General features: G+C 38.2%; 1 protein-coding gene across 1 annotated transcript; it reads left to right on the plus strand.

Annotated features, from left to right (window-relative positions):
• The first annotated feature begins 14 nt into the window (after positions 1 to 14).
• LOC103386695 (transcription factor HES-5-like) lies at positions 15 to 4,205 on the plus strand. The gene is made up of 5 exons (XM_008321094.3): positions 15 to 879; positions 1,521 to 1,625; positions 2,283 to 2,369; positions 2,481 to 2,710; positions 2,820 to 4,205. Exons 4-5 carry the CDS (start codon positions 2,570 to 2,572, stop codon positions 3,246 to 3,248), a joined length of 570 nt encoding a protein of 189 aa, XP_008319316.1. The 5' UTR covers positions 15 to 879; positions 1,521 to 1,625; positions 2,283 to 2,369; positions 2,481 to 2,569; the 3' UTR covers positions 3,249 to 4,205.
• The last annotated feature ends 4,816 nt before the right edge of the window (positions 4,206 to 9,021 follow it).

A 9,021-nucleotide genomic window follows, 5' to 3' on the forward strand; every position in this document is an offset into this window, starting at 1 on the left:
CACTGACTGTCCTCGTTATCTATGCCTAATTTCTTTTAGCATTTCCTAGAAACTTTAAGCTATTTTGCTGCATGTTACCCTTTCTGTAACTCTTCCCTTTCTAATTATTGTTAATTAAGTTTTTACTTTCTTGGATAACAATATACTTCAATGTCTGAGATGGCATTTATTTAAAATAATGTACTATACCAATAAACCAAGTCATTTCTGATCCTAGCGCCAGTCAAGGAAGCAGCACTAGGATTAGAAGGGTTTGATTCTAAGCTGTTGATAAAGGTTCTGTGTGATAACGTTCTCCTCTTAATTTAGCCTGGTTAATTCAGATAGTGTCTAAACCGCTGGGTCTTTCTCTGCATGTAATTACTAAGATTACGTGTTGTTATTTCTTAAATACATGGCTTTTATACAAAAATCCCATTTGTGTCTAAACTGCAAAACAAAAGACTTTAGAGCCGACTCCGACAGTTTGGCAAGCACCAATGGAAAAAAGAGAAAAGCTCCGATTGAAACGATGACCGAGTAAAACAGAGGAGAAATTAGGTTGGCAGAAGTTAATGAGTGGGCACCAGACAGAAAGAGACAAGGCAGGAAAACAGAGGCTGGAAGGAGCGGGAAAGTCTTGCTGTGGAGTGTGCCAACTCCCTTTGGAGAATAGTCAGGTCTGGTGGGCTGGAGGATGCTAATCACACTCAACTGTGACTCCTCTCTCTCAGGCTTTCCCACACTCTGCTCCACTCAACAATAGACATGTGCCTTGTTAAATGCTAATTCATCTGCACACACGCTGATCCCAGATCTCCCCCGAGGCTACGGAGTTTGTTGTTGGACACTCTCCCTCAATTAGGGAGAAGTGGGCTGCAGATAAACACAAATATTTTGGTGAGTGATGTAAAGTGACGACCAATTACCTGAATGCATTTGGATACAAATGCCATTGTTTGGTATTCAAAATAAATGTGTTTTCACATAGGCAAATATTGATTTTACTTTTTGGGCTTAAGCGTTCTGTTAAAGAAAGTATTTTATGACCAAGTGAATACTTGTATTTGAATGGTTTGAGGCTGTGTATAGTAGTGTATTATTATTATAGTTATTATATTATTTTGTATTATCATCATAACCATAACAACAACAAAAAATCCAATAACAACAACAACAATAATTATTGTTTTACTTTATTATTACTATTATTATTAATAGTAGCATAGTAGTCATTATAGTAGTAGTAGTAGTAGTCATCGCATAGTAGTCATTATAGTAGTAGTAGTCATTGTAGTAGTAGCAGGAGTGTTGACAGATGCATTTGCTAATGCCCCATTTAATTTTAAATTAAATAACAATAAATAAATTAAATGTGGCTGCTAACTTTATTTTATTAATATAAATACTCAGATTTCATGTGTCATAAAATATTTATTAATTTAAAAATTCTAAATACTACTTTTTATTTGCCTCAAATGACTTTTTTTTTCTTCATAAAGTAAAATTGTTTTGTCAAATCTATTTTGTCATCTTTAAAGATCTAAAACAGATGTGGATATAAACAGCAAAAATGCAGTAGTAAAGAATTCCCCTCCCACCGGTGGTCTTTGTCTGCTCTGCCTCCTTTGTCCCCGAGGGCCTCTGTGAGTGAGTTTTCTCTGGTTTCCCACACTCTGCCCATTCACTGCCTTCAAGAACAAAAGAAGTGTGTCTGGTTGCACATCACATTAATTATGGAGTCAGTTTACGAGTCTTGTCTCCCAATGGAAATTCCTGCCATCAGGTCTGGTCATGACCAAGTCTTTGTAAAAATTCCAAAAAGGAATGCAGTCACGCCAAGGATTAATGAAGATTCAAAAGCCTCATTTTTATTCAGGTTTTTGGAATCACATTGTTCTTCTGCATTCCAGACGGTTTATTTTGACAGGTCAAAGAAGAAGAGGTCCAACTCAGACCCTTGTTTAGAATCATGATGAATTTGGAGCTAATAGTCACCTTTGAGAAAAGCAAAACAATTATTATTATTATTTTAAACATACACATTGACAAAACGTACATTTTTTCAGTTTATTTGTGTTGGATAGATGTTAAAGGTTTAATAATAATTTGTTAATTCTTAAAAAAACGAATTTTCTAAGAATTGTTGCTTATGCATTTGGGAGAAACTAGGAGCCACAGTTTAGCCTGTGTATAATTTCCTCAGGGTAAACCATGACTCTATCCGTATCATCATCTGCAGATTTAGGATAAAAGGAAACAGTAATGTTTTCATAATCTCTCTCTCATGCTCCTGAGATAAGATGATCAGCGTGTGCTCACTCAGAGTCATCGATCTGCTCCCCGTCTCTCTACAGGGTCACCACTTTCCCAGATTCACACGGAGCTCTGTGAGTCCCCCACCCTCCACGCTTTAGTCTTCCACCTGTTCCCCCGAGACCTAACCATTATCCCTCAGGCAATAACACCATTCAGTGTCTAGCATCCCTTATTGTCTCCAGGAGCTCTGTGATTGGCTGAGAGTGTGAGAAAGTGCAGTCAGACCCAGACCCACACATTCATATGGAGATGTGGGACTATAAATAGGAGGATGAAGCCAGCAGAGATCAGACTCTCTCTACAGAGACCTCTACAGCACACACATCCAGACATGGCTCCTACAATCACTGCAGCAGTGACCAACTCTCAGCAGCAGCATCATCATCATCATCATCTGACTGGGACTCACAAGGTAAATCCAACATTCTCTGGTCATTTTCCTTCAGGACACATTGTCTCTGTCCATGCTCACACTTGACTCCAGGATCAGCTGATTGATGACTTTGCTCTTCTCCCTGCAGCTCAGAAAGCCTCTGGTGGAGAAGTTACGCAGAGAGAGAATCAACAGCAGCATTGAGCAGCTCAAGTCTCTCCTGGGTCCAGAGTTCCTCAAACAGCAGCCAGACTCCAAGCTGGAGAAAGCAGACATCCTGGAGATGACAGTTTTCTTCCTGACACAGCTGCAGCGGCAGAAGAACCGACCTGAGGACTCAACAGTTGTCCATCAAGGCTACTCCAGGTGTGTCCAGGCGGTGGCTCACTTCCTGTCCAGTGAGGAGCTGAAGACACAGTCACAGAAAAAACTGATGATGAAGCAGTTCAACCAGATGTCATCCTCCTCTGACAACAACCTGACAGAGGCCGACTTCTCTCCTCTGAGCTCCACAGTCCACAGCTGCGGCACCAAAAACAAGAATCTGGCCAGCAGTGCCCCCTGGAGGCCGTGGTAGACAGAAAAGGACTTGTTAAAAAATGTATTATTGCATATTTAAATGTAGAGTTCTTTTCTTTTTTATAAGCTTTTGTGAAAGCTGTGTTTTGTTCTGTGATATTTGCAGCCATCAGTTTGACTACAGTCTGTAGTTGAAGGTGTGAAGTTCACATTGTTATTATTCTCAGTGAGAATTCTTCTGTATTTCCAGTCACATTAACAGTGATTTATTTACACACTTGTTCATGTTGAACATGTCTTAAGAATATTTGTGATGTTTAAATACTCATACTTGTATATGACTCGAATACCGTCTGTATTTTAACAGACTGCGTTGTTGTTTTTGTCTGCAAAAGTCAAATGTGTTGCGTTTGTCCCTCTGTGAGTGACAGCACTCTCACCTTCAGTGAAGGGCTTTTATTTTGAAAAACTGAATGTATCTCTTCAAGCCAAGTGATGCGCAATAAAACAATCAGGAAAAAAAACAGAAAAAAATGCTTTTGTTCATTTTTATCACTCATTCTCCAACTTCACTGCCTACACTGATGTACAGCTCTCCTCCTCCTCATTCTCCATGTGTCTGAGTTGGCAATACTGTGAGACAATCAAAAAGTTAATTTGTTCATTTAACTAAATACATTTCAAGGTAGGATGGTATAACAGGAGTAATTTTAAAATTTAAAACTGATTTCAACAAACATGTTATATTTAATCTGGGTTGTTTTAAAAGATTAATTATTTTAAAATCAGAGCAGTCTTTTCTAATCAAACTAGAATGAAAACCTGTTGAAATTACGTACATTTTATTCCATAATTTTATTTCCACTTCCATCTGATTTATTTATTTTTCTAAAACTGAAAGAACATTTAAACTCCCTAAGACGAGGCCATAAAGCAGGCTGTGACCTGGTGTCAAAGATGTCCCCCAGAATTCTATGCGGAAGGAATTCTCGTATGGTATCGTCACATGCAGAGGTGTTTAGACTTAAATGGAGGAGACGGAGAGAAAAGGCTGAGTTATTACAACTAGAGAATTGTATTAAAACAACTCTGTCAAACTAAAACTATTTTCTCTCCTTATTTGATCCTGTACCTACATTTATCAAGCTTTTATCAAGTGTTTTTTTAATTAAAAACCCCAAATGAGTTGGGTAATATTTTACTTCAAGAGTATGATGATCATCGTGCTGTTTACACCAGCATATAATTGTTTATTTACTGCCATAATCTGTGTTTTTCTGTGTATTTTATTGGGGTTGTATCAAGGTGTGTTAGCAGAATACGTTAAATATGAAATGTATTTTATCATTATCAACAGGAAAGGGTTAAACCCATTGAACTGCATGTATTATATATGACTGTGTCTGATCTTTTCCAGGGCCTTGGACCACATATAAACATCCATGCAATACTAAGCTTTTCAAAAATAATTTTCTCCCTAGACTCCCTTAGGATTACCTCCCCATGTTGAGAACCTCAGTTCAAAATCGTATAAATTAGACAACACCAGATGATATTATTTTTGATGCTTTTTTTATTGCATTTTTTATTTTGACAACTGTGAAAAAACACCCAATAAAAATTAAATCCATTTTGGATAAATTAAATTAAGACATATTCGTGAATCAAATAAAAAATATACATGGCATACAAAATCAAACAATCACAGATCCCTTTTCAGAAGAAAGGTGGAAGTTAAACCTTGAAACAAGGCGATATCCAAAACTAAAGGCACAATATTCTCCTTCACACTGTTTTCACAGCACGGCCAGGCGGACGTCAACGATTGGCTTAAAGTTTAAACCAGATTTCACACAAACTGAACCGTAACATTTCTCAAAGGAAAAACAAACAACATCGCAGGAATAAAAAAAACACCAGCAACTATTTCCTGCATAGTCGCCACACTGGACTTCAGTGGTCTGGTTCAAATACAACAACCATTTCGAAAAAAAAAATTGGGAATTCTTAATCCCATATATAAACTTAGCAGCAGCAAATATTCGAGCAGTCTCTTGAATTCACACCATACAAGCATGAGGTCTCTCATCATTTAAGTCATTCAACTGACATTATTGAAAATAATGCATTTGGCCTCCATGTCACAGCACGGGAGGCGTCAGACACAGCAGTAAAATCAGTTCTTCTTCTTCCTCTTCAGAAGCACAGAGGAGCCACGTCGTCCTCCGCGTCGGGAAACAGCCGTAGAATGTCTCTGGAGTATTTGGAGTAACCGCTGTGAGACAGCAGCGCCCGCCTCAACGTGAGGAAGCACTTGGTCTTCTCCAGCAGCTCTGACACTGGGATGCCACTCTGCAGGTGTTCAGCCAGCAGAGCCTTCAGCTTCTCCACTCCACTGCAGCACTTCCTCTCCAGCATGTGCAGTCTGCACCTGTCAAGGAGAAACACCAGAGGTTTAATTCACACACCCAGCAACTGTGGAGCCATTTCAGTGACTCCAAGTGTTGGTTAAAGTTCTTACCTGAAGAGCTGCTCCTTCACACTGTCCTGAAGATCGAGGTCTGCGTACAGAGACATGTCCTGGTTGTTTCTTGTCGTCGGTGACTTGAATGCAGCAGCTTTCAAAGGTCCAGTGAGAGTCTCAGTGAGCTGACTTGACGGCCTCCGTGCTCTGTATTTATGCTGCTCGTAGTGCCCTCTTCTCCCATGATCAGCCAATCAGGAGCCTCGGTGAGTTGGACAATAGAGAGAATTAAAGGCCTGTCAAAAAGAACAGGTGGGATCCTTTGTGCTCGATTCCATACATTAGTGGGGTCAGTGGGAAAATGGTTTTCCTGAAGTGGACACGGGAAAGAAGATTTGGGCTGATGTGTAGGTGATGATAATTTAGGGGAAAAAAAAAACATTACTTCAATACTTCAATAAAAAATGAACACACTTGTTTCAAATATGCTAAGTGTGGCATTAGCAAATTAGCAAGATTTTAAGGACAACCTTTTATTTTTAAATGAAAGAGAAAAACATTAAATGCATATAAATATAGAATACAGGATGACAAACACTTGAAGGTTTTGTTGTTTGTTTGTATTTTCCCTCTGCGTGAGCCTCAGCACTGAGTTACAACCAAACCAGATGGTTGGTCTGTGAAGCGGCCTTCTGTCCTACCCCGGCCTGAGAACAGTCCTGAGGCTGTGTGAGAGCAGACACACTTCTATTGTCTGCCAGGCTGAGCAGGGAGCATACAGAAGTGTGGGAAGCCGTGTGTCCCGGTGGCTCCCAGCAGCAGCACAGAGAGGAGGGCGTGTGATCAGGGCACGCTCAGGCCTGGGCTGGCAGCCGTGTCTGCTGAGAGGAGGGGAGAGGTGGGAAACCTGAGCCTTCACATGGACAGCAGATAGATGTGGAGACAGATGGAGGGGAGATAAGCAGAGAAACTGATCCCACATGAACCTGTGTACAGCACAGTTTCCACTTGTCTCTGTGGGATCGCAGATGATCATGAAAGACAAGACAACACGAGTCATCCTGTGGTGTGGACACATATGAACATTTAATTCATCTGCTGCTGAGATTATGAAACAATTAAAATCAGACAAACACAGAGATTAACATTATGTCAGGAAAGAGTATAATCTGACAGATGGTTATTCACCAACACGAGTGTGGCAGGACTTTGACGCTACATTTGATTTAAACTGCGTTATCTAATTCATCAAGTTGTTTTGTCTTAAAATACAAATTATATAAATGATTGAATAAACTGCCTGATATTCAGATGAAAAATAAATACAATGTGGAATTCACTATAAAAAAAATCAAGATTATATTATAATAATTAAAAGTTTGTACAGTTTTTAATACTGTAATAAAAATTAAAATCTACTGTTAACCTGAACAGATTAAAGTGGCCAACCAAATTTAATTTTTTTTTTTTTTTGGACACGCCATTTATTTGAAGCACATCATAAATAAGGTCTGGTGTTTTGTTGATAAAAATATATATTAATGAATGCTATTCTCACAAAGAGTGTCACAAATGCTGTCTTAAATCAAATAATTTTTAAAAATAAAAAATATTCTATATGTATAATTTTTTATTTCTGTTTTTACCGAATACAAACTTAAAGATGATCTAAACAGACCACAAACTTTTCACATCAGCATTTATTTTTTTTCAATACAGTACAAGTTTTTTTAATACTATAAAAACTATAACATAATTCAACAGTGCAAATGAGGGGAAAATTGAAGTATTATTGAGATCTAGTTGAGATGTGCAGGGTTCATGGGACATAACTGACCCCCGCACCTGGAGTTTGAGACCCGATGACCTTAAGGTAGCACACAACAGAACACCAAAGCTCAGTTTAGTTATTTTAATTAACAAAAACGCAAGACAGTATAGAGTCCAAACTGGGGAAATACCAAAACACCACAAACACAGAATCATGACACAAGGTCAAAGTTCAGAGGAGAGAGAGACATGGAGAAACGAACGAATGTAGGGAGACAGGTAGGAGGGAAGACATGACAGTCTGCAGGGACCTTTCTTGAGTGGCTCTGGGCTACTGTCCAGCACAATAGTACTATGGCTCCATATAAGGACCAGAAGGTCAGCAGCAATCGACCGCTGCCAGACTCCTGACTCCTGAATCAATGTTTTCACTGCATTATTAACTTTGGATGGTAGCATGATTTTTGTTTTTTGCATAAATAATATTCCATCCTGTAACAGTGACCTTTGGCCTTTGGTGGATGCTCCTTGTTTACTCTAATCATACATCCATGATCTATTATTTAGAAAATTATGGTGCTAAAAAAATAATGCAAACACCGACCAAAACAAGAAATAAAAAATAAAGTATGTTTCAGGAATGTTTATTGTAACATATCACAAGAATAATTCACTATAAAAATATGCAGATTTCTGCAGAACACACTGTACTCACAGAGATCATTATGTACTGTATATGTCACCACAAATGACATGTGATCTTTAAACAAATCATGATCTTAAAAACAGATCAATTATTCTTATCACACTGTGATAAATATTCACACACTGATCGAAACAGTGAAATAACAGAAAGAACCTTCAGTAAAAAGGCAAACACTAAGATCGGACAAACAGATACGATTCAAATTACATACACATTTTTGATCAATATGATCAGCAGAGAACTATATCCATTATGGATAAGAGAAGGTTGCTCAAGCAATCAGCTAGCAATCAGTTAAGCAATCAGCTAGCAATCAGTTAGCAATCAGCTAGCAATCAGTTAGCAATCAGCTAGCAATCATGCAAATGCATGAAAAAGTATCAACTTCCTTAACAGTGACATTCACTTAGAAGTAACGATTTACAAAAAAAACAAAAACATGTTGATCTCCAGACAGACCAGGTCTCAATAATCACACAATGAAATTGAACCTTATGTCCAAACCTGTGATCATTGATCAATATGATCAATAATATTAACAATTGTCACAAAATTGGGACGTATAGAAAACTTCTTCAAAAAGAAAATGTGATCTCTAAACTGATCGGTTTCATATCCATAAAAGGACATTTGACATTTTGTCATGATGATCAATATGATCAATAGATGACACGTGATAAAACAGCATTACATAAAAGTGATGCATAAACAACTGGGCTGCTGTAACACATTTTCTGATGTAATCAGATTACATTCAAGCAACATGCATGAAAAACTGTTCTTTCTAAAACTGAAAGATTGAGTTTCTGTCATTTCCTCAGGAAATTCTTTTTTTTTTAGTAATTTGACTGCAGTCTGTAGCCATCTCTACCACGGCCTCCAGGGGGCACT

This window comes from Cynoglossus semilaevis, chromosome 11 (genome assembly GCF_000523025.1).
Source record: "Cynoglossus semilaevis isolate Cse_v1.0 chromosome 11, Cse_v1.0, whole genome shotgun sequence".
NCBI lineage: Eukaryota > Metazoa > Chordata > Actinopteri > Pleuronectiformes > Cynoglossidae > Cynoglossus > Cynoglossus semilaevis.

What these genes read in the sequence shown, in the direction of transcription:
- LOC103386695 (XM_008321094.3), top strand. Translation starts at nt 2,570, where the DNA reads ATGAAGCCAGCAGAGATCAGACTCTCTCTACAGAGACCTCTACAGCAC. An exon ending in ATCTGACTGGGACTCACAAG is followed by an intron (nt 2,711 to 2,819) that starts GTAAATCCAACA and finishes TTCTCCCTGCAG; the next exon opens with CTCAGAAAGCCTCTGGTGGA.